Source organism: Ctenopharyngodon idella, chromosome 4 (assembly GCF_019924925.1).
Source record: "Ctenopharyngodon idella isolate HZGC_01 chromosome 4, HZGC01, whole genome shotgun sequence".
NCBI classification, from domain to species: domain Eukaryota; kingdom Metazoa; phylum Chordata; class Actinopteri; order Cypriniformes; family Xenocyprididae; genus Ctenopharyngodon; species Ctenopharyngodon idella.
This window is the reverse complement of record NC_067223.1, coordinates 7,340,063-7,364,898: the sequence shown is the minus strand read 5'-3', so window position 1 is coordinate 7,364,898 and position 24,836 is coordinate 7,340,063. Positions and strand designations below refer to the sequence as shown.

The 24,836-nt window shown below is 38.5% G+C and overlaps 1 protein-coding gene across 7 annotated transcripts in view; it reads right to left on the bottom strand.

Annotated features, from left to right (window-relative positions):
- Positions 1 to 24,836, bottom strand: part of LOC127511352 (uncharacterized) — a 57,372-nt gene that overhangs the window by 15,748 nt on the left and 16,788 nt on the right. For 3 of the 7 annotated variants that reach the window (XM_051892131.1, XM_051892132.1, XM_051892130.1), the window contains 9 exons: positions 23,770 to 23,953; positions 20,505 to 20,972; positions 19,935 to 20,387; positions 14,842 to 14,997; positions 11,327 to 11,542; positions 10,175 to 10,260; positions 9,457 to 9,565; positions 6,893 to 6,961; positions 227 to 451 (listed from right to left, as the gene is read on the bottom strand). In XM_051892131.1, coding sequence (XP_051748091.1) covers positions 227 to 451; positions 6,893 to 6,961; positions 9,457 to 9,565; positions 10,175 to 10,260; positions 11,327 to 11,542; positions 14,842 to 14,997; positions 19,935 to 20,387; positions 20,505 to 20,972; positions 23,770 to 23,953 — 1,966 coding nt within the window. Of the gene's footprint in view, positions 1 to 226; positions 452 to 6,892; positions 6,962 to 9,456; positions 9,566 to 10,174; positions 10,261 to 11,326; positions 11,543 to 14,841; positions 14,998 to 19,934; positions 20,388 to 20,504; positions 23,001 to 23,625; positions 23,954 to 24,836 lie in introns of all 7 variants that reach the window. The other 4 variants (XM_051892135.1, XM_051892136.1, XM_051892134.1 and 1 more) reach the window with 4 other exon arrangements.

Genomic DNA, 24,836 nt, shown 5'->3' with positions numbered 1-24,836 from the left:
GCCGACTGGAGTGTGTACACAGTGTCAAATTACAGCAGTGGGGTTCTCTGTTTGAATGGTGTGAGCGTTTTTTGTTGTGGCCTACTGAAAGGACCTTATCAATCAACAGTTTAAATTGCCAGTTCACACTGGCAGATTGGTAAATAAGCGACTTAGAAATGATGTCTTAGTACATTCACCTTATTAGTCTATGAATTCAGATTCAAATATGGATTTGTGTACTTACAGTCCTCAAACTTAGAGCAAGGGCTCTGATGAGTGGGCTCTGTCAGGTCTTTTCCATCCTGCAGTTTGGAGTAAATCTCCAGGGCTTTATTCTTCCACCTCTTGATCTCCTTCTTCCTCTTCCTCTTCTCTCTGAGTCTGTCGGACCTGTTCCTGTGTTTTTCAGCATGGTCACTGCTCTCTGGGCATTGCAGGACCAGTATGGTCCCCTCGCTTGTTGGGCTTTCTTTAATTTAGCAGACATCAAACCATATAACATGAATATTAGATTATTAAATAATGCAGCTGATTTGTGATTAGTGACTTAATATAAATTAATAATACATTTTATATAATATAATAATATAAATATAATATAATTGAATTATATAATAACATAATATGATACATTTAAATATTTTTGCAAATTTTAAAACAAAAATATATGAAGAATTGTTTGTATATCACTGTTAAAAATATTGGCTGCAAGAAAAAATAATAATAATAGTGATTCATCTTTAGAAAGCAGAATGCAATAGTAATAATGGAAAATTCATTGAATGTTTGATTTCTTTTAGATTTATTTATGATTATTTACAGATCCCCCTAGCACTCTCTTGCCACCACCTGGGGGTCCCGGACCCCAGTTTGAAAACTCTTGCTTTATGGCCCAGGAAAGATGGGGACCACCCATAAATGTGTTTTGCTGCGCTGACCTTTAATATTCTCTGTTTCTTCTAAATGCTACTTCTTAATCTATAATAAATTGTTTGTGCATTTTGAAACACACAACAGTGATAGAATACAATGTATCCGTTTAATTTATCATTATGTGTGACCACAAACAATGCTTTCTTTCTTTTTTGTACCTATTCTTGGCTTTTTCTGTGAATTGGATACCAATGGGTTTTCTGTGGCAGAATTCTCAAATGTTCCCCTTAACTCTTCCATTCAAAATGTACTTATTCTGTTTCCTTCCTTCTTTACACTTCATAATCAAATTTTTTGTCCTTCCTCAAAGACACCATTTAAAAGCAAAATGCTCTCTTGAGAGACCTGGAGGTCTGTTAATTTACCAGCGGTCCCAAATTAGCAGCTTTCATTAGAACTCATTGAGAAGTCCTCACAAAGCACTTCCTGCGTTTAGAGACACAAAGAGTGAGATCGATTAGCACTGAACCTGTGGGGGTTTCTGGATTGTGTGTTCTTCAGCATTTAAATCTAAAACACTGGACTGTGATGTGGCTTTGTGCAACAGTGTGAGAGAGAGGAGAACAGGAAAATCAGCTCTTATTCTCATTAACACAACTGCAAATGAATTCCAGGGGTCAGTTTGTTAATTATTGTCCCGCAATAACACATCTTCTTCTGGCTCTCTGCTTTTTTTATCATTTCAACCTCATGTTTCTACACATGCAATTACAGGAGGGGCTAGTCAATGTACAATAGTTAATGTCTTTAATAGCTGGTTGAGATCCAGAAATGGGCTGCAAGTCTAAATGCAAATAATACAATGCAACTAATCATATAGTTGTGCAAAGTTAGCTCATTTGCTGCAAATATTTGGTTTGTCATTCAAAATGGATTTTGATGAATTATTGTGCTGCAGAGATTAATATTTTTATTTAATCAAAAATAATTTGATTGAAAATATTACACTATTACATTACAATAATATTCCAGTATTTTTTATAAAAATTGCTTTGATTTTAAGGACATTTTTTGTTTACTTTTGTACCACAAACATATTTCTGGTTGGATATTTAAAGATAACACTTATTAAAGATAAATATAACACTTATCTGATTTAGATATACGTTTTACATGGAATAAAAAATATTTGTTTTCTCACAAACATAATTAATAATATTATTTGCACAGAGGAAGCCAAATGTCTCATGTCTGGTTGCAGTTTTTTTTTTTCTTGTAATGGGTGTGTGCCCATCAAAAGACGTATACTGTGATTATTTATCAGGATTGAACACAGTTACGCAGTTCAGATATTGTTGATAAGAGCAGGTGTCTCTGCTTCTATCTCAATCCTGATCATATAGGCTAATGCTGCTATGGATTGCTCACCTTGACAGATACCAATACATCACGCTCAGCATTTAATGGTGTGAAAACACCAGCCATATTTTATGGTTTTGCAAAACGAGCAAATGAGACATGAAAATGGACAGTTAAGCACTTGCTCAGCTCTAAAAATGGGCCATAATGGATCTGTGATCAGCTATATGCAACGTGAGAATACTGACAACAAGGCACCTTTGCATAAATACTGCAAGGGCGAACGGGTTTACATAGTTTATGATTCATAGTTTATGATCCACAGACTGTTGGTCCTTGTAATCTAAGCAAGGAGACTGCTACAGCCCAAACTTGATGTTGGAAAGTTTTCTGTTCATGCAAATTTTAATATCAGCCAATCACGGGAGGCATTTGTTGTTTTTATTTTAAAAAAAAGAAGAAGAAAAAGAAAAAATGCTAACAAGTCTTCACACGTGAGATCAGAGAATGTCAGGTTCTATACTTCCCACTGGGAAAGTACATTTTATTGATTATTGCTCTAAAATAACATACTGAAAACACATTTGAATTGTTAATTAATTATATTAGTGACGTTTTTTGGCCAATTTTAATCACACTGATTCAAAAAGACTGCACGGAATGATCTACTAAATCAATACATTTTGAGTCAACATACGATTCAGAATGAGAACTGTATGTTTCTAAAAGCTAGGTGTATTTTTTAGTGGATTAAACATCTCCAGTCCCTGACCGTTGTGTGAAATCAAGTTTCACAGGGTAATTTGCGAAACCCAACTAATTCCATTCAGCGTGGCCTATCTCTCCCTGTAAAACCTCCTTTTCTTACACTGCCTAATCCTCCAATGCAGAACAGTGATTACTGAACGGTCAAAGCTGGAAACAAGGCACTGACCTGCTTAGAAACCATCTTAAACCCACACACGCCAGGTTACCATACCAACTGGCCGGCCTGAAAGAGACAGATAGCTGGATTTGGCTGAGAGTGGCAGAGTCAAATCCTACATCTAGCCCTCCCCTGGTGCTCACAAGGCCATAGAAGACAAAACACAAACCTCCCCTGGTCCGCCTTGGTTAACACACACCCTGCCCACCCTCCCATGTGGAAATCCGAGCATCCAGCGCACCAGAAAGAAGCAAGAAGGTCGACCGTGTATCTCTTTCTTTGTGTGTTTGAGAAAGGGATGAGCGTCAACAACACAATCGGCCGGCAAGAGGCTTTCAGCAGTGCCACCCAGAGCCATTCTCCTCCATCTTTTGGCAGAATAGAGGGAGGGGTGGAGGAATAAGGGAAAATCCCTCCTTGATTATTATTCATGGTGCTGATTGTCCTTTCTGGATCTTCAGTTTCCCAACACGTCATTCCATTCTAGCAGCGCTGACAAGTGCCAATCAAAGAGTCGGTATCCGGATTTCAGCGCTGTCCAAACGATTGAGGATTTGGCAAACAATGGCTTCCGAGCCCTCGGTGACAGTGAGAGAAAGACAATGGTGGCAAAGTGACTGTGTCAGTGTGTGGTCCTGTTTTAGGGTGAAACGATCCTGCTACGAACACGGCTAATCTCTCCTTCCCCATCTCTTTCATTCACGCCCTTAATCTGTTCGCCAGTGCCTGGTGTCTTCCAGAACAATCCGCCTGGGTCAGTCTGGCTTAGGCCCTTGTTTTTGTCCGGGATGATGGCACATTCATGTCCCTCTGTGACATCTTCAGTTTCAGCTGAATGCTAAAGACTATAATAAACACTTTCAGGGGTCACCCGAGTGACCAGAAGAAAAGCAATAGTAGCCATTCCGTCACAAAAAGGGATTAGGACACCTATGAATACATTATGAGTCAGGAGGACAAAGGAGTGGTCAGGGAGCCGAAACCGGTGGGAATCGGGACCGTGTCATGTGTCATTTTGAACAGTGACCGAAACACCTTTATTAGCGGGAGCGAATCATGATTCGAAAATTAATAAACTGATAAATAATTAATGGTGTCTTGCAGAACCATGACACATCGTATTATTTTCATAAGAAAAAAGCTAAACAAATTTAAATCGGACACAAAACCACACACAAATAAGCAGATTATGTCATAATTTATGGCTTTAACACTGTAAAGCCTGACATATTAAATAATAGTCTGAAATATTGATTTTTTTTATGGAACTGTTAATGGAACCTTTAGTCAAAATCTAAAATAAAAAAAATATTTATATTATTTTTAATACACCAGGCTTTTACGGCTCATATAGTGTGATATAGGAGAATATGGAGCTCATACTCAAGGACGAAAAAAACAACTCAATTTTATTCAGAGGCCCAAACTGAGCAGAAATATGCAGTTTAGTACAGTTGCTGATATTTATATGTCTAAAACGTTGAAATTTTTGGTAAAAAGTCTTAGTAAGATGATATTTAATGCTTAGTTTTATTATCAAAGCTCTGTAGCTTTTATTGTGGAGGGCAAAACATATAATGCAATAAATAAATGTTCCTCAGAAGCCTGTTGTATCATATTTGACAAACATATTTTAACATGATTTTTCTAAAAAATTATATACGGATAATCAAGTAAACCTAAGTTGCTTCAGTCCAGTAAGTGTTCATCTTGAACAACATAAAAGATATTCTTACGTTTACTTTATATAAATCTGTAAAGATTTTACAGCAAAAAAGACACGTGTACTACAACCTGAAGAGGGACGTTTTTAGAATTTATAAGTCCTTTACTTGCTAAAAAGTATAAACTATCAATCAGACAACCGAAGGCTTGTAGCAGATTGTGTACAACAGATTTTTCAGCAAAATGTTTATAATTTAGAGGCCTTAGGCCAAAAATGAAAATTCTGTTATCATTTACTCACCCTCATGTCTTTCCAAACCTGTATGACTTTCTTTCTTTTATGGAACACAAAAAAGTTATTTTGAGGAACTGTATATGTGTCCATATAACGAAAGTAATTGGGGTCCGAAACAGCATTGGACCCCACTGACCTCTATTATATGAACAAAGAAAGTCATACAGGTTTGGAATTACATGAGGGTGAGTAAATGATGAAAGAATTTAATTTTTTTGCTGAACTATCCCTTTAACATCAGTGGTTTTGATGGCGAGTAGTGTGCTTTCTTTTCTTTCTCCGACTTTCCTCTATAAAATTGAGAATTTTAAGAGATTTTTGCTTATTTTTGATCATCACAAGAGTCCCAAACAGTGATAATCCAAATGGTCTTCTCAGCGGGAAGCTTTAATCTCATGTCCACTGTTTTAGACACATTGAAGCTTCTTCAATACCTACTGGCCCTAGGATGACCTCGCATTGACCCCACACTGACCCTCTCCCCAGGAGTGACCATGTCTTTGGACTTTGAGGAGGGTCGTTGTGCTCAGACACTCCCACCATCTCCTAGGTTACATGAGTAAAGGGATTTTCACACTGAGCGCAATTAAGCAACGAATCGATGACGAATCGATGATGCTCTTGAATCAAAACAATATATCCCTATCTATTCACACCGAGCTTGTTATTATTGGTGCCTGGGAACAGATTTATTCTCACATTTACTTCATATTTCTTTACACAGAATATTATATTCATTTTACACTAAACAATTACACAACAGCATACAGAGCGCTGTGTGTCTGTTTTCTTCCGGGTGCACGTGTGTTATGAGTCAGAGATCGCTCATTCGGTCTTGATCTGTCAATCATATTACATGATCATAACTCCTGCCCTTCCGGATGACCACATCCTGTACACTTCCTCATTCTAATTACGTACATAAACAACTAAGAGAAATGTTTCTACAGATGAAACATGAACCCAAATAGACATATGACTACGACAATGTATGTTTTGTATGTTTTTCATGGGGCTTGGGGCATTTTTATAACAAAAAAAGGATGTAATGTTGAGCAGGTGTAGTGTTCAGTCCATTATAAAACACTACAAATAATGCATTTCTGCCCATTATATAATCAAAATCCACTTTAGATCGCACTCGGAAGTTAATAAAAGCACTCGATTGTGGTTTAAAGTGGGTTTTGAGCAAACAGTAATAATCTCATAAATTGTGATGTGTAGCTTGATGCTAACTGTAGTTCTAATGCACCAGTTAACCAGCTGCGATTATATTTTATGATGTATGTGGTCAAAAGAATTTTCGTAAGGTCTCGTAAGTATTATAGATTTGTTTGTGTTTCTGGTGTAGTACCAAGCTTTATTTATCTTAATTTACTGTTGTATGTTGTGCAGCAGGCGAGGTTAAAATCAAATGGAAAAGCCAAACATACACAAGGTAAAATGCATTTCTTTGTCAGCGCCACCTATCATGCAGGCATGAACTAGCAGGAGGTGATCAATCGTTTTGTGTTGGTTGGGAAAACACTGTTCGTCTACGATTTGCTTCGCTTTATCGTGTCACACTCAGTGTGAAAGGGCCTTAACATCTCTTTTGAGGTGAATTACTTTTATTTGCTGTCTTGTTGAAATAACTGAACCTAAGGTCCCTTATTCATTTTGTTATGGTAAGTCTCGGCTGACTAACCGAGTCTTTAAGTGTTGGGACTATGACTTAGCTTGTAAAATGAAGAATAAAAAAATGGGAATTTTTAGTCACTACCCCATTGGTGTTATAGCAAAATACCACTCACCTGTCTGCAAAGCACTGGGAGAGAGTGGCGACAAATAGAGCGGGACATCTTCATCTTGCAACTCGCAACCTTGGGGTGAAACAGGAAAAAATGTTACAGATTAAGAACCACAAACATTCACAGACTTAACAAAAAAATAATAATAATAATAATCTCAGTGCTGGGTTGTGGTGGGAGTTTTTTGCTTGATGCCTGGTCACCATCTACTTTGGAAAAGAGCAGCGTTAACATTTGGCTAAATTTCTCTTTTTGTGCTCCACAGAAGTAAAAGTCATATGGGTTTGAAATTACATCAGGATAAGTAAAAAATACGTTTTTGTAATGTTTTAACTGAAGTGACTCTTTAAGCACCTCAAAAGACTAAAGAATTTCTTGTAAATGTCCTTGAGCTTTAGAACAGGGTTGTTTTGGGGGCAACATTGTGCCCTGCATATATGCCAGTATGAGCCGCTAATGGAGGTGGGCGACTGATTGAGTAACATGGAACATTACTTCCTTAACACAGTGACGGATGTTGGTCATTAATGTTATTCTTCAAAGCTATGACAGATGCAATACAGCTCAACTTCACCGCAGTGCTATAGCTGAATTGGCTTGTGTTGGATATTTCCATTCTGGTTAAGATTACATCATGAGACATAGGATGAGAGTAGGCTACATTATAGAAGCAGACTCTTAATTTTCTCTCTGGGCACTTATTTCATTTATGTACATAAGATGGCCACACAGGGAAGACAGGCTTGGCATCAGGCAGCTGCCTCTCAGAGGGATTATGTGGCTTAACTGTACCAGAGGCACAAGGATTCCAAACACTGGCCTGGCAGCAATGAGAGCTCCATGGAGTGGCACCTTAGGCCAGTTGCATAAACATACAGTAGCCACTATGTTAAGACTGTGTCTTAAGAATTAGTCTGACCAACTAGCAGTTAGTCAAGGGATAATCAGTCTTACTTTTCGAATTCAAATTTGACCAATCTACTTTTTTATGTAACTGTCACAAAAAAGTTATAACCAGTCTTCAAAAAGAAAAAGAAAAATGATGATGACTAACTTGTAAGACTAGTTTATGTAACCAACCACTTCAATCTATACACTCTCAGCACTTGCAGGTATTTATCCCTTAGGTGGATATTATGAAAAGTGTGTTATACCACTCACATACTGGAAATTACTGGTCCGTGTCTGAAAGCTGTTAGGATCACATCAAAGGATGTGTATTCTGCATATTTATTTATGGTCAAAACGGTTTCATTTTTTGGTTAATGTTTAAAGGAATGTTTTGGATTCAATACAAGTTAATCTTAATAACATCAGTGGGAGGATAATGTTGATACTACAAAAATATTATTTTCACTATCTCGTACTCTTAAAAAAGGTTACAGTGAGGCAATTTATATAATCACTTAAACTTTCGAAAATTTGTGGTCAGTAAGATTTTTTAAATATATACATTAATACTTTCATTCAGCAAGGATAACAGTAAAGACCTTTCCACTGTTACAAAAATAAATTCAAATAAATGCTGTTCTTTCAAACTTTCTAATCATTAAAGAATCCTTTTCACAAAAATATTAACAATATGAAATGTGGTCAAAAAATCAGCATATTATAATGATTTCTGAAGGATCATGTGACACTGAAGACTGGAGTAATTTAGCTTTGCCATAACAGGACTAAATTACATTTTTAAAAATATTTAAAAAGAAAACAGTTATTTTAACTATTTTAATGATAAAAAATTATATATATATATATATATATATATATATATATATAATATTTTTGACCAAATAAATTCAGCATGGTGAGCATAAAGACTTTTTTCAGAATCATTAAAAAAATCTTACCATCCCCAAACCTTTAGATACATGAATCCTTCTGTTAAAAGCTGTGTAATATTTGGTCTGTAAAGCTGTTTAAATAATCATTTTTACAGTTGTTTAGGGTTTATGACGTTAGGCTGTGAAGTTCTAAAATTGGATATAACTTCACACAGAAAATAATAAGAATTGTTCAGGTCTTGTGACTATACATTTGAAACAGTGAGCATTTTAATATTTCTGGATTGGACCCATTCACTTCCTCAGTAAGTGCATCACTGTAGTTATTTTTATTTTTATTTTTTATTTTTTTAAGTAAAAAAAAAATATACATATTTTTTTGTGGTTATCAATATTATGCCACGAATGCTATGAACTGAGCTTAATGTAGGTTACTGAACCTGGAAAATCCATTAAAGCAAAAAAATATATATATATGATATCAGCAGTGAAAGGGTTAAGAGACAGTGTGAGCATTTATATAATTTCCATCTGTGTCATTTCTCGACTGTAATCAAATGTTGGTGTGAGTGATTTCAATTTTAATTCAATTTCAATTTCAATTTTATTTGTATAGCACATTTACAACAGCCCCCAGGCTGACCAAAGTGTTTTACAGAAGAGCAAGAATATTACACATACACGGAAAATAGATCAGAGAAAAATTTAAAACCACCCATTTAAAAATTTAACATATCACAGTAGTCAATACACTAAGGAAAATAAAAAAGAGTGATTGTACACCTTGGTCCTCACAGGTGGGTTTCTTTTGGTTCTTAGAGCTGCTCTCAGACACTCTTGAGCTGACAGAACAAGAGGATGATGTCCTTGATCCACTCTCCACACTGATGAGCTAAAAGCACCAAAACGAACACACAAACAGGTTAACACAAGCAGGACAGAAGTGTATAACCACCAAATGTGAACGTGTGTGTTTGCGGCCATGGTCGTGCTAGATGTGTGCCCTGCTGTGCTGCAGAGAAGCAATGGCCTCCCTTGTGCCAACAGTAATCAGTCCTGGGGAAAATCTATTGTACCAGAACTTAATTGACAGCAGCTTACAACACATTCATGTTTCGGCCACCATACCCCTCCCCTCGCCTTACTCCTTACTTCATAAAAGAAAGATTAATGCCTCCATCCCTTTGCACCTGCATCCAGTGTTTTGTGTCCTCGTACCCCTCGCTGACACTGTTTACCTCCTAAACCTTGCCCTCTGGCCCCACTGTGGCACATCTATGCCCTAAAATTCAGCCCCCTTATCAGCGTGGCAAGTCAGAGGAGCCCAACTTCCTTGCGGCTGCACCTTTTTCTCGTCCGTATTGACTGATTAGCCCCACACCTGCCGCCCAGCAGCAAGCAGAAATCCCCCAGTCGCCTCCATATAGAAACGAGAGCCATAAAGTCGCTTGTAGATTCCTCTATGTGTGTGTTGAAATGGTTTTATGAGCAAGGTACTCACCCCAGGGCACTTTTTGCGTCCCTTGAAAGTTGCCAAAGAATCTTGGCCACTGTTTCTGCCACTTAATGGTTTGCGGTTGTCCAGGACTGCAAATAGACACACGCATGCTTGAAAACAAGGGCAGACAATATATATAAAAGTGCAAAAGAAATACATGAAGAGGGACGATAGTGAGTGATTAATGCCTTGTATTTGACATGACTGAAGGTCCATAATCCCTCTGCAAATACTGATAGAAATGGTGCCTCACAAACCTGCAGCAGCACCTGTCTACTCAGAGCATGCCAGGTGCAGACACACCTAGCGAGGAGCCTGGCCTCCACGCGCTGCCGTGCATGTTTGTGCCAGACTTTAGAAACACATTAACACTATTTCAAAACACATCCCATCAAGATTGCACCCAGATCTGATCCGCCGCACGTGGGCTTCCTTTGTAGTGCCTTTATCTGTGGATTGCGCCTGAACAATGCACAATAGTCGCATCGCAGGATCAAGTCCTGATAGGGGGGCCGTTGCGATCAGACGTGTGGATGAACTGAGGTTTTGGGTTAATGATAAACTTGACCCGTTTTTTATCTTGATTAATATGACTTTTTCATAACTCCATAAAGCATTTTTTTGGAGGAGCAACAAACCGCTTCATGTTTATGGCTTCAGTTAAGGACTTGTAGCCGCGCGCCCTGGAACAGATGAGAGGCATGCCGGCTTTGGTTCAAAGGTAACGGCAATGGGGTCACACACACACACATACACACAGACAAATACTAAAAACATTACTCTCAAGGACGGCCAACAATCGGCACACCCGTAACGTTATTCCCCGACGCCCTCTCTTTTACACAGCACAATTGCCAAATTTCCCCAACTCAAATCAACCGTTCCTCTTGGGATTTTTTCCCCCCCTCCTAACTGTTATTTTTCAGAGTTATTTAAAGGCAATCAAGGCGCTGTTGCTCGTGAATGTAAACATCGCAATCTGATGTGAGGTGACGGGGAGAGATAGCAGGGCCCAATGCGTCTGCCTTTTTACGCGCAAATACGCGCATAGACAGGCAAGCTTATACGTGCACACACCCACACATAAACGGACGCACATATCTACCGCTACGCTGGACAGGTGCTTGGCAGCTTGCTATATGATATGTATTGTACCTGTGGACTGATAATATTGGGGAATGCCCGAGCTCCAGACTCTAAGGCCAGGTTCATACTCCTCCCCGTCTGGAGTGATACACCATTCAGGGCTTGGGATGGAACCAGGGCTTTCGGATCCTTTTCGGTCCAATAGCAAAAGCTGCACGCGGGACAAAGATCCTAGATCACCCGAATCACATCCCACAGTCAGTGCCGCAAGCCCAGGGCTCAGATCTGTGAAAAAAAAATTGAAAGAAAAGCATATCACCCATAGCTAATTTGATGTGAATGTGAAATAAAAGCACTTTTGTTGACTTGTTTTTAATGAAAATGGAAGAACAGAAGATTTTTCTAAAATCAGTGATAAATAAGAGTGATCTAAATTAAACATAATGAGATATACATGTAATTGTGGTGTTTTTTTTGTTTTTTTTTGTGGGCTCTGGTTGAGCAAAATAATATAGTAATTAATATTCTAATATATAATATATCTAATGTTTATATAATTTATTTATATAAAATATATTTCAAATATTTTTATTATTCATATGCATGTATCCAAAATGACCTTAAAAATTTAAGAAGATCACATTTTTATCACATTTTTAAAAAACATCATTTCCCTTTAGGCTGTTCCATGTGACTGCTTTTTGAAGAAAACTTGTTGAATGTAAATACTAAAGAATAATTTATACAGTTTCTTTTTTTGATGACAGTAATGGCTAATGCCTAGGGTTTTTTTTACCAAGTTAAATTAAATTTACTGTAGTACCAATAACTCTATAATATAATATAATGTAATATAATATAATATAATATAATATAATATAATATTCAGGGCTGTTGAACAACTTACAGTCAAACCAAAATTTATTCAGACATCTTAAACATTTTATTCATTATTACAGTTTATTCACTATAGTTTAAAAAACGGTAATAAAATATGACAAGATCTCAGAGTTAAACTGTGACAGAAAAAAATAATCTTAATTATGTCAGATAACACTTAAGCAAAACATGGTCAGGTCAAAGTGTCTGAATAATTTTTGGTTCCAAATTTTTTTTATCAATTTTACTGTTAGTCCACTGTATGAAGAATTTTTGGGTATAATATGTCACAGTTTACTTTATTTTATTATCCTCACTTACATAAATGAATTATAGTGTCCTGCACCCACTAGTAAAAATATATCAAAAATGTCTGAATAATTTTTGGTTTGACTGTAAATCTTCCATATACATTTCAAAAAGACATGTGTCATGTGAAACTGTGCCCATGTCTGAAATCTATGTACCATGCCTTTCTTTTTTTTTTTTTCTTTTTTTTTTTTTTTTTTAAAAGAGGGTTAAAGGATTACACTTTCATCATGTCCCATAAGGGTCCTGTGTTTGCGGTCACACCCTGTGGAAATGGGATCACTATCACTATGGGCCACATATGCAAATCTTCAACCCACACTACTGAGGTGTGGCAATTCAGAGAATTCACTCTCTCACTCTGAGCCCTGAATCTCAGCACCTCACACGTTATTTTTTTTATAGACACTCGATTACAATTTACATAAGCCAGTGCCTTTTGGAGTTACGCCTCCATTTGTAAACACAGACAAAAGATGGAGAGATGTAAAAATGTGATGAAAAACAAACTGATTGAGGGATAATGTGTAACAATCACCCCATTTTTTTTAAATGTCCCCAGATGAAAAAAGTACTTATCTCAGGTGCTCTCAGTTATGTCTAATTTTAGTATCAGTTTTTGTCTTAGATGTTTCTCCTACAACTCCTTTAAAGAACAAACATGCGAAAACCAATCACATGATCTTTCTATTGAACCTGTTTAACCGTAGAAGTCTTAAGCTGCTTAAAAAAACTTGGTGGGAACACCAGTACACCAACATCTGACATAACATTTATGCTGGTTTTAGGAGAACCATATGAGATTATTCACTTTTTTAAAGGATAAAAATCAAATAAATGAGAGTATTAAAAAAAATTATTCATCTCATTGGAGTCTAGGAGAAAAAACTGAGATATCAGTGACATCTCAATGAGATTTTTCTATTACTATAGGTCAGCCTGTGTGTGACTGGTAAAGTTTGTTCACTAATACATATAACACCTTCTCATCTTTACTGTAGAAAAGACTCACTAACTCTTTAAGACATCAAAGCCTAGTTTTGAAACCTGGTCTAACACCGCCACCCAGATAGAAACTTTCTTTATAGCATCTTTATTAAATCCCTGAGCTATCCAGTTTTCCTGAAGCACACAAAACTTAAAACATTTCAAAAGAGGAAAAACACTACTGGCAATTAGTTCATATGCATTTAAACATAATGACATGCATTACAGTGCCTGGTGTCTATGCAGCTGGACATTGTGCATTACAAACACATGTTAGTCGTCCAGAGGGAGCTAGAAAGGTTAGAAGGTCAGGTCATGCCGGAAACGCTTAACACCTTGTCAGGAGTCGGGAGGAAATCCTGAGGGAAAAATTCACTTAGGTAATGTTTCTGTCCCCCTCTCTCTCTGACCACAGTGTACACACACACACACACACAGAGTGAGGACAGGGACTGTGTCAAATTGAAGGATTAGGTTTTTGACAACAACAAACAGATTTGAAATAATGTCTGCAGGGCAATGCCGAGGCCAGTTAGTACACTGGTAAACAAAGTTTACACAGCAGCAAACGATTTTAATCTCTTAGACCTTAATATTTGAACTTTCCATGCCTGACTTATTTACCAGTGGCCATTTCTGTTGAAACAGAGAGTAAATGAAAATGGCATGTCGAACCAGTATCCAAGCTTTAAAACAAACATGATTATCTGTGCCACCCCCCTCGTTCACAATAAGCATAGATGATAAACTGATTACTTGGAACAACTTTTAAATATGGAGCAACATCTGTTTGTTACAGAAAAGTCAATGGATGAAATTTGTCATAGAGAGGAGAGCTGTTATTAATGGCAAGCATCAATATTATTATAGCTTATATTTAGGGTTGGGGATTTAAACAACCAAAAAGTGCTTCCAAAAATGAGGGGGAAAAATTCAAATTCACAGAGTTTTGAACAGTAAAAAACAAATCTGCATATAGTTTACAACAGTGTTCATTACTGTTATATATACACACTACTGTTCAAAAGTTTGGAATCAGGAAGATTTAAAAAAAAAAAATTAATCAAAAGCAAAAAAAAAAAAAAGCAAAAGACATTTATAATGCTACAAAATATGTTTGTTTCAAATAAATGCTGTTCTTTTGAACTTTCTATTATTCAAAGAAACAAATGTATCACAGTTTCCACAAACATATTGATTTCTGAAGGATCATGTGACACTGAAGACTGGAGTAATAGCTGCTGAAAATTCAGCTTTGCATCACAGAAATAAATTGGATTTTTTAAATAAATAAATAAATAATAAACTTAATACAAAGTGAATCTTCCAGGCCATATCACTTCTGTTTAGTACAATGACAATATAAAAAGCATCTGCTTGGATTGTGTCCATTTTTTTAACAATTTTACCTGTGGTAGGTGAGGATCGGTCAGTTTGACTCCCGGCTGGGTGGTCTGGGGACACACAGGAACTTGAGTGAGGGGCCAGATCATCCAGCTCAGCAAAGATATCAGACTGGGACCTGTTGGACTGGGAGTCAGGGGTCCCTTCCATTATACACTGACCTGAAATGGCCCAATTATGTGTAAATACAAACGCAATATACTGTGTAAACATTTATGTACTCTATGCACTCTTTTCAGGAATTTGCATTTTATCGCAATGGACGTTTTAACCTATTTCCTCAGCTGTCATACCAGCTTACAGTTTTATTATTGCCCCGGGCTGAAAGTATATTGTCAGCAAGGACCTCCAAGAGCGAAACAACCACCAGCATCACACCCTCCCCTGCAGCAATGTCTCAATTCCTGGGAATGACTTTTGGCCCATAGCTTCTGTGGTAAACAGATACACACATAATGCTAACAGGGTGTTAAACGTCTTTTAACACCCTGAAGAGACAACGATTGCCTCGTAATAACTTGGTACATTTAAAAGCTACAAGTTGTTTGTGTACACAACTTTTAGGTTTTTATATTCTAATCTCAGACAGATTCTCAATAGACAGACAATGTAAAAAGTACAAAAAAAGGGAATTCAGCAACACTTGTTGTAAGGGGAGCTTTAATAAATTCTAAAAATTACCAAAACGTTTCAGCTTGAGAGCCTTTGGTAATTTTTAGAATTTATTAAAGCTTCCCCTTACTACAGGTATTGCTGGATTCCCTTTTCTGCACTTTTTACATTGTCTGCTTCCACACACACACACACACATATATATATATATATATATATATATATATATATATATATATATATATATACAGTGGGTACGGAAAGTATTCAGACCCCCTTAAATTTTTCACTCTTTGTTATATTGCAGCCATTTGCTAAAATCATTTAAGTTCATTTTTTTCCCTCATTAATGTACACACAACACCCCATATTGACAGAAAAACACAGAATTGTTGACATTTTTGCAGATTTATTAAAAAAGAAAAACTGAAATATCACATGGTCCTAAGTATTCAGACCCTTTGCTGTGACACTCATATATTTAACTCAGGTGCTGTCCATTTCTTCTGATCATCCTTGAGATGGTTCTACACCTTCATTTGAGTCCAGCTGTGTTTGATTATACTGATTGGACTTGATTAGGAAAGCCACACACCTGTCTATATAAGACCTTACAGCTCACAGTGCATGTCAGAGCAAATGAGAATCATGAGGTCAAAGGAACTGCCTGAAGAGCTCAGAGACAGAATTGCGGCAAGGCACAGATCTGGCCAAGGTTACAAAAAAAATTCTGCTGCACTTAAGGTTCCTAAGAGCACAGTGGCCTCCATAATCCTTAAATGGAAGACGTTTGGGACGACCAGAACCCTTCCTAGAGCTGGCCGTCCGGCCAAACTGAGCTATCGGGGGAGAAGAGCCTTGGTGAGAGAGGTAAAGAAGAACCCAAAGATCACTGTGGCTGAGCTCCAGAGATGCAGTCGGGAGATGGGAGAAAGTTGTAGAAAGTCAACCATCACTGCAGCCCTCCACCAGTCGGGGCTTTATGGAAAGGTGCCTGACGGAAGCCTCTCCTCAGTGCAAGACACATGAAAGCCCGCATGGAGTTTGCTAAGATGGTGAGAAATAATTCTCTGGTCTGATGAGACCAAGATAGAACTTTTTGGCCTTAATTCTAAGCAGTATGTGTGGAGAAAACCAGACACTGCTCATCACCTGTCCAATACAGTCCCAACAGTGAAGCATGGTGGTGGCAGCATCATGCTGTGGGGGTGTTTTTCATCTGCAGGGACAGGACGACTGGTTGCAATCGAGGGAAAGATGAATGCGGCCAAGTACATGTATATCCTGGACGAAAACCTTCTCCAGAGTGCTCAGGACCTCAGACTGGGCCGAAGGTTTACCTTCCAACAAGACAATGACCCTAAGCACACAGCTAAAATAACAAAGGAGTGGCTTCACAACAACTCCGTGACGGTTCTTGAATGGCCCAGCCAGAGCCCTGACTTAAACCCAATTGAGCATCTCTGGAGAGACCTAAAAAAGACTCATGGCTGTATTAGATCAAAAGGGTGCTTCTACTAAATACTGAGCAAAGGGTCTGAATACTTAGGACCATGTGATATTTCAGTTTTTCTTTTTTAATAAATCTGCAAAAATGTCAACAATTCTGTGTTTTTCTGTCAATATGGGGTGCTGTGTGTACATTAATGAGGAAAAAAATGAACTTAAATGATTTTAGCAAATGGCTGCAATATAACAAAGAGTGAAACATTTAAGGGGGTCTGAATACTTTCCGTACCCACTGTGTGTATATATATATATATATATATATATATATATATATACATACAAACAAGGCCTTTCAAACAAAGCCACACACACACAGCTATTGTAGGCAGGCCTCAGCTTACCACTCACACACACAATAGAGGGACTTGACTCAACACTTCAAAGCATATTGGTGCTGTCAAGCTTGCCGTCATCTTCAGCCAAGTGCTTCTTGAGATGGTCTATGTGTCTGTAAGGGAGTGCGCATGGATTTTGTGTACACCAGCCTATAGGTTGGATGAAGGCAGGGTCAGAAATCTTGGGGTAAAATGCCACTGAAAGGTGACAGAAATGCCCTGATACTCAAAATGTTTGTGCTAAAATGCTCAATGGTGATTTTCTCCATCCACTCCAGTTCACCCAAAAATGAAAATTCTGTCATCATTTACTCACCCTCATGTTGTTCCAAACCTGTATGGGTTTCTTCGCCATTGACTGACATAGTATTTTTTTTCCTACTATGGAAGTCAATGGCTACCGTCAACTGATTATCAGCATTCTTATATTATCTTCTTTTGTGTTCAACAGAACCAAGAAACTCATGCGGGTTTGGAAGAACTTGAGGGTGAGTAAGTGGTGACAATTTTCATTTTTGGGTGAACTGTCCCTTTAAGTGTTTTTTTTTTTTTTTAAAGCCTCTTATGTCCACCAAGCCTGCATTTATTTGTCTTTAAATGTCAGTTGTCAATTTTGATCAATGTAATGCATACTTGCTGAATAAAAGTATTGTATTTTAGCTTTGATCGTTACACTTCATATGACCCCAAGCCTTTGTGTGACACTCCTTGCTTACCAATCAGAAATTAGATGACACTTTTTGAAATGTCTGTTTCATCCTCAGTTATCCTATTGGTGCTTTTCAAGTCAAAATTTGAAAGTAGACAATTATTTCAAACATTTTCAGCAGAAATTGAAGGACATTTCTGACACTGGTGGAAGGTGTTATTAAAATGTATATTTGCCTCATAAACATCAGGTTGTGTGTGTATGTTTAAATGGTTGAGTGAGAATGTTTAGTGACAGGGTCTCTTTAGTTGGTGTCAAATCCATATGTGCTATATTTGTAGCAACTTTTTTTACTTTCCCTCTCTCTTTTCTCTTGCTGGCCAAATGGTATGGACAGTGTCAGGGCCAGGCAGTATGTGTGTGGTAGGGGTGTCTCAGTGAGGCCTGGGGGTCCCGCTCATTGTCAAGGACAGTTACACTCTTGAGATGGGAGTAAAAGAGGTCGCAGTAGGGTCGGCCCATGACTGCTGGACCATAGCATGGGGGGGTGACAGAAAGCCGGGCAGTTGTACACACAACCACACACACACAAGTTAGGAAAAGGTCACCGATGCCCCCCCAAGTATAATTTTCTGCCCTTCTGTTGCATTTTATTTCCCACTAAACCCCAGCTTCACTATCACATCAGTGATATATTTATCTGTCTGGCCTCATGAATGAGTAAACAAGGCACATATAGTCACTTTATCATTCCTTTGACAAAAAAAGAGAGAAAAGACGAAGAAATCTATCTGCAAATTCTGATTTGTTTGCTTTCTTTCATGAACTCTCAGTTTGAGTCAGATGTCAGTGGCCTTGGCTCTTTTTCCTGACTGGACGGTAAATTAGCGCATGGAGGGCATCTAAGAGATACGCATTGTAGCTGAGGCTCACTCACTGTTCACCCGTCAGAGAGGCGGCGGTCAGCTTGGATTTATGACCGCCGCTCCACACGTCTGCCTTTCAGGGAGCGGAGAGAATAGAGAGAGAAAAGAGGAAGAAAGAAGGGAACGCGGGAGGCTGAGGCTAAGAGGGAAGAACACGTCGCAGCCGGCATCACCACCACCCCCCTCGTCCCCCATTGTAAAGGCCTTGGCCGCTTTGAACTGGGGAATCAAACGGTACCAGCCTGATTCCCTATCAAAAGAACCCCCTCGCTTTCCCTCTGCTTTCAGTAAAGAAGAGAAGAGAAAAGCTCCTTGCCATATTTATGACTTAGTCCCTCTGTAGAGAAAGCTGAAGCTCATGGTCGTGATGTAGGACTTTGATTTTCTTTTGTTCTCTTTCATGTTTGAGGTACGGTGAATGTTCAATTCTGTTTGGCCCAACTGACCCCCAGCGTGTGTGGATGAATACACAAGACTCAGTCTAATAAAGCGTACAGTGTCTGTAGGTGTGTGTGTATGAGATCAAATTTTGCTATTCTTTCTGGATTGTAATCTCTGAAAATATCCTCAAAAGAATAGCAAGTCATGTTCATTAATAGACTAATCTTAATTCATATAAAAAATGGCAATATGCATTATAATGCAAAAAAACATTTTCCTAACCCGTATTTTGTCATGTTTTCCAGTAAAAATTTGCTAAACATCAAACATTTACTTGAGAACAAAAAAAAAATTATTACACTATAATAGTACAATATTAATATTGATTTCCAGACAACACATCTTGAATAAAAAAAAGAAAATTAAATGTAAGTAAATTAAGTCACAAAATATATATTTATCTTGTCCCTCTGGCATTTTTTTTATTTGTTGATTTAAGTATAATTTTTTTTTTTTCTTAAAAAACAAAGGGGGTCAAAAAATATCAACATTAAATAATTCTTTAAAAACAATTCTTAATATTTGACACAATTTTCTGAAGTGCTTCTTGTTATTATGAAATAGTCATTATAGTTAGCTTATATTTAGATTAGAACAATAGATGTTTATCTCCCATTAAAACTCACCTTGCAGTTCATCTTCTTGAGGCATGATGGGAGGAAGCACGGGCCAAAGGTTCCATTCTGACCGACTATCCACTGCTGAGCAATCAGGCTTTTGTGACTGAATGCTCAGGCCAGACTGGCTTGATCCGAGGCGTCCATGCAGGTTTTCATATGTGGACCATTGGACGGCTGAGGTTTGCCGTGATTGAGGAGTTTTAGAGATGTAAAGTGGAGTGTCTGGCAAGCAAGTGGAAGGTGTTTCTTGTTTGCAGGATGTAAGAGATCTAGAGAGATGTGCTTGAAGGACTTCCTTTCGTGAGCTGGCCTGACTGCAACTTCCTGCAGAGCTGAAGTGAAGCTCGGGGAGAGAAGTAGAGCAGCCCTCTTGATAATCATTATTCTGGTTGAGGTCATAAGCATGATTGTCTTCGTCATCGGTACTATTATTAGCATCATGGTCAACACTGAAGTTCACTGTTAATGTAAAGAGAGTGCAGAGATAAGTCAATTAGGGATATCTTCATTGCACCATTTACATTTTCATTAAAAGATAACGAAGTGTGCAAAGTCAGTATTAGGAGAACTGTGTACCTGACAGGGCGTCTGAGAAGCTACTGTTCAGGTCTGTGCTACGGCTAAACTGGCTTGACGAAGGGCGGCTGAAATCAGAAAGAGAATTTGGGGTCACAGAAGATGTTGGGGTGCCTGGAGTGATTGGGGTACTTGGGGTTGTTTGGGTGCCTGGAGTGGTTGGGGTGGCTGGTATGCTTGGGGTTGTCGGGGTGGACATTGGAGTCGTTGGTGTCATTGTCTCTTCTTCAGCCATTTCATGGTGTCCTTGATTCAGATCTTGTGGAGCAGTGGATGCATCTTCTTCTTTATCTGTCAGCTGGAAGTGTGTATTCAGGATTTGGGATCTCTGAGGGTTATCAGCAAACTTGAGAGTCAAAGAAGGACTTGCTGGGGGTGCTGGAGAAGTAGGGGATCCAGGTGCATGGGGCAGAAACACACTGAATTGGTTACTACTGGAATTATCTATGTTTCGGTGCCTCCTGATGCCTGGAGAAAGAAGAGGTTGAGATCATTTAAAATGAAAGTGGATATGAGGACAACCCGACTCTAAGGGGTAGCAGAGGTTCAGGGCAGGGGTGTCCATTTCTGCTTCTGTAGGGCCACCTTTCTACAGAGCTTAGCTTCATTCTGCTCCAACACACCTGCCTGGAAGTTTCAAAATAATAGATGTTGATTAATTGGTTGGAGGGCTGGGGCTAAACTCTGCAGGATGGTGGTCCTCTTGGGGCAGGCTTGGACATCCCTGGTCAAAGGGGAGATTACATCTGGGTCAAGGTTAGGGTTACACTGGAGAGTGAGGTTTAGGGAATCTTTACTCAAAAATGCAAATGAAAAAGGGCATCGCAAATGCACAAGAGCAGAAATCCTTCACTAAGCAAACCATACCGCAGCACAGAGCACCCAGACTGCAGCTGTCTCATGTAGAGATGAACAAGACACACTCAAACACACACTCACATACATCCACACACACACAAGCTTAATGACAGGCATTGTTCAGGGCACACACAAAAAGAGGTCCTGAATAATTAACATGGGGGTCCTGCATGAGGGTCAGGCAGAAAGCGTATTCATCATCATTTACAGCTAAAAAGGAGAGGAGAGAGGCAAAGGCCACCCAGCCCAATAGCTGACGCTGCCCTACTTCACTGAGCCTCAGAGCAAACAGTCTTTTGCCTGTTGCGGGCCCCTGGTTCCTAACAAGGGCCCCGGACACCCCCCTTCCCCTTGAAAACTCTGCCCCTCTGCAGGAGCAGCTGTCCAGTTCCCAGCTCAGAATGCAGAGTGACTCTAAGATATGATAATTACCACTTGCAACCACTATATGAAGGAACTCATTCTCATAATTGGGATTAGAAACCCCATATAGCTAATTATGGATGCAATGACAGCAAAGCAAACAAATGAGCCAAGCCCCACTCTTTCTTCGATGGCCCTTGATGCTGATGCCTGCTGGGAGAGATTTTCACAGACTGTCCTGTTTCATGATGTGCAGTATTCCTTTCCGGGCTTTCTCTTGCTGATGGAACCACAATGAGAAATTATGTTTCGGTGAAGATGTCTTGTTATGACAAGGGTCGTGGCTAAAATTCACAGAGTTTGGAACAACATTTTTTTGGGTGGGCCCCATATCCACTGTGCTTATTCAGTAGGATGTGCTATAGAGGGTCTTAGTGGTGGGTCCCTATCTATCTATCTATCTATCTATCTATCTATCTATCTATCTATCTATCTATCATCTATCTATCTGTTTATCTGTCTGTCTGTCGCCTATAAACTTTCAAAATTAAATATTTTTCAAATTTTTGGAATAAAATGATAAAAAAAATTTTTAGTTAAAATTTGTTAATATAAAATTCTTTAAATTTCAATTCAAATGTAGGAATTGATTCTAAATTGAAAAGACATTCTCAATTAAACTGAATGCCGCACAACCCTGCCAGGTTGAAAGCTTCATACTGTGGAGATTTGTGTTGTATTTGGCCATGGAATTAACGGGAAAAACGCACACTAATAAACCAACCGTCTCTGGCTCTCGTCCCTTATCGTGTGTTGTCCCCCAGGCCAGTATGGTGTGAGTCCCCCAGCAGGGGCCTGTGTTGAAGCAGACCAGAGGCCCCTACACAATACACTCTTGTTCCTCTCAGTCTGTGTCACTGAGGAGTCAGAGGACAGAACAGCGAGAGAAAAGGATTGAGTGAGGGGAAAGAGAAAAAACGAGAGAGAGGCTGGAAAGCACATAGCTGCACTGCTGTTCTTACAATACCATTGCCTAGTCCATCTGTCACAGTCTCACACACACACACACACACACACACACACACACAATGTATTTGTGTGAACGACATGTGTCATATCGCACTGTTGCGGCCTCGCCCCCCTACTCTCTCCTTGGGGAGCTAAAGGCAGGTCGGGTTTGATTGTTAGAGTCTCCGAGCACCATATGGCTGTATAATTAGTTTTGGCCTGTGATGTAGAGTAATGCTCCCATCTCTGTTGACTCCCAAGCCCGCTCTGAAAGACATGGTCCTGATGCACGTTAATGACAATCCTGCTCAAATACCTTCACACCACAGCAGAGGCCTAATGGAAGTATCAAGCCACCAGGAGGGCGGCGCTATAGTAAACACACAAATATGAGCATAATGGATACATGACATTTATTTAGATTCATACTTTAAATTTCAGACCATTTTGTTTAGTTAAAAGAGTGGTTGGGTTATAAGTGTGTTTTGATAAGGAAGATCATTTCAATACTGAAGGACAATTGCTGTTATTCAGTATGAATCGTTACTCTGAATATTAGTTATTAGGATTAACCAATATTAAAATTATATTACTAATAAGCCATTAATTATTTTCGTGTTATGGCCAAAATAGAATTTTGTCTAAAAATAATAATAATAATAAAACAATAAAAACTATTTAGAAGTAAATTTAGGCATCACAACATTATAATGTACAATATGAAAAACAGGTGTTCATTTTGAGATTGGCTAAAGAAATAAGCATTAGATGATGATGATGGCAAAGCATTAGATGATAGATGATGACAAAATAATCTAAATGAGGAAATCAGCATTCACAATTAAACATTCAGTATTGACCGATAATCTCAAATAACAGAATGATAGCCTACCTGATATATCATTTGTATCAATGGCCTTCCTTTTCACTTTCATTGTAGAAAGGGTACTTTGTTAAAGTGTGCCTGTTTTTAAATGATGGTAGTTAACCGGGATGGGAAAATATATCCATAAAAGGACTGTATAGCAGTACTAACCTGGCCATATTTGAGGTTGTGGAGCACTCAGGCTCTGCTGCTGTTGTTTTTGCCCCAGACGATTAGGCCCTGTTCTGGAGTGCACGTTTAGGAAATGTGGACTTCTAAAACGGACAGGACAGGCCTCCATATGAGCATGAAAGCGAGAACACAAGGGTGGAGGGCCATTCTCACGCTTGATAACCTGAAAAGAGTAAAAAAAAAAATGTTAATTGTATTATTTTACAAAATAACATTTGGAAAGCTACTGCATTGGTTCAGCCTAGCTTCCAGTTTTGAATAAGAGTCTCTCTTTAGTGCCCCCTAGTGTTGACTCATTGAAACAGCTAAGTTATTCAATATTGCCTTTCAGTGTGACACACAGTGACATACATTTTGCATTTTTTCTGCAGGGATAGCACGGTCCTCTCACAGTTAGTTTACTGAATTTTGGAAAACAGAAAGCAAGAAACAGCAGTTAGTCAATATTGATATTTAGAAGGGTTAAACTAAATTGCCCTCTCCTTGCCTGATAGCAAAGACCAGCTAGCAAACATAGCTGCATCCTCAGGCTAATTCACAGCCTGTTTTTTTTTTTTTTTTTTTTAAATAACAAACACACAACGTAATTTTTTTTTGCTTGCACATTTTCTCTTTGCTTTGTGAAGCCAGATGGGTGCCACACTGCTTATAACCTGTCAGAGAGCAAGTCTTAACCTGTCCAGTGCCATAGGGCAATGTTAACAAGCACAAATACACACACGTCTTGATGTCTTTATCCCTTTTGAATTGACTGACAGTAAATTGCTGAGTAAACATGGCTATGTCTGAGCTGACAATGTTATCAAAGGGGACATGTGCTCCCTGTTCCCTGCGTTATTGGACCTCAGAGCAGTGACCCGAAACCATTTTACACTCTCTCTCTGACACTAATGAAGCCTCTCCTCTGATACAAACAGATCTTTCTCACCTTTTATCTCCCTTCAATCATTCTTTCATTCATTCGATCTCTCTTTCTGTCCTCCTGTCCCAACACATCTGTTTTAAATGCTTAAAAGAGATCCCTTTGCCCATTACCTTTTTAAAAA